This window comes from Echinops telfairi, unplaced genomic scaffold, assembly GCF_000313985.2.
Source record: "Echinops telfairi isolate 266 unplaced genomic scaffold, ASM31398v2 ScPeMD7_6;HRSCAF=24_0, whole genome shotgun sequence".
NCBI lineage: Eukaryota > Metazoa > Chordata > Mammalia > Afrosoricida > Tenrecidae > Echinops > Echinops telfairi.
The window spans coordinates 1,281,925-1,282,794 of record NW_022103902.1 but is presented as its reverse complement, the minus strand read 5'-3'; the positions used below and the strand labels follow the sequence as shown (position 1 = coordinate 1,282,794).

Here is an 870-nt window from a genome sequence, read left to right as displayed (position 1 = left end):
TGCATGCCTGTTTTTTGTGGTACTCTTTTTCAGGACTTTTACATCTTAACCACTTTGACTTGCTTAATAGTATTATTCTTTCACTCATCTTTGCATGTGTGTAGTCACAGTGTGAATGATACCTTATTTGTTTCCCCCCTTTCCCCAAAACCCATGGGAATGTAATGGTATTAAAAGGAGGATAAGGTGTTATTCCTCAAATCTCAGGTCAGTGTTCTTTCCACTCTTAGATTGAGGCTCTGTCTACGGGAATGCACTGTAACTTAAACTGTTGTTGGTTGGTTTTCCCCCTTTTTCTTCTGGCTGTTGAATGTGCCAGTTTGCTCTTAAACTCATTTAGGCTTAGAAGAACTGAGTATAGTGTCATTCTGTTTTGCAGGAGTTCACCATCGAGTAAGACAGCAAATAACAAATCTGCAAAGCAGGCTGCACACACTAAAAAGCAAAGAGATGGTGATGATGGCATTTCTCATGTAATACCTGATACTCAGCCTAAAGGTTTGTGAACCTTAGAAAACTGTTTGAATTTGTATTTCTTCTTAATGTATTTCTAATAATTCAAAATGAAGATGATACTACATTGAAAAGATGTGTTAAAATAAAAGGGGATTATATAGCAACACAAAGAAGTTGCTAATTTTATTATTCGCATAGTATTCAGTTTTTATTAATTTCAAATATTAAATAGCAATTGTCTCTTTATGTGTGGGTTTTAGAAAAATTTATAAAGTTCTAATGTTAGTTTAGTTATTTCTGATTGCTGTCTGCCTGAAGATTGATATTATTACTTACTGGATTATTATTAATAGCTTCCCACTGACAGTCTTCCTACCACGAATTACTTTATCATCAGAACTTCTCTCAGTTCTA

At 34.3% G+C, this 870-nt stretch overlaps 1 protein-coding gene across 1 annotated transcript in view; it reads left to right on the top strand.

The window, feature by feature from the left end:
* Positions 1–506, top strand: part of LOC123521240 (sentrin-specific protease 7-like) — a 73,521-nt gene extending 73,015 nt beyond the window's left edge. Inside the window, exon 4 of the mRNA XM_045286195.1 lies at positions 380–506. Within this exon, the coding sequence (XP_045142130.1) occupies positions 380–506 (127 nt within the window). The remainder of the gene's footprint in view (positions 1–379) is intronic.
* Positions 507–870: the final 364 nt, after the last annotated feature.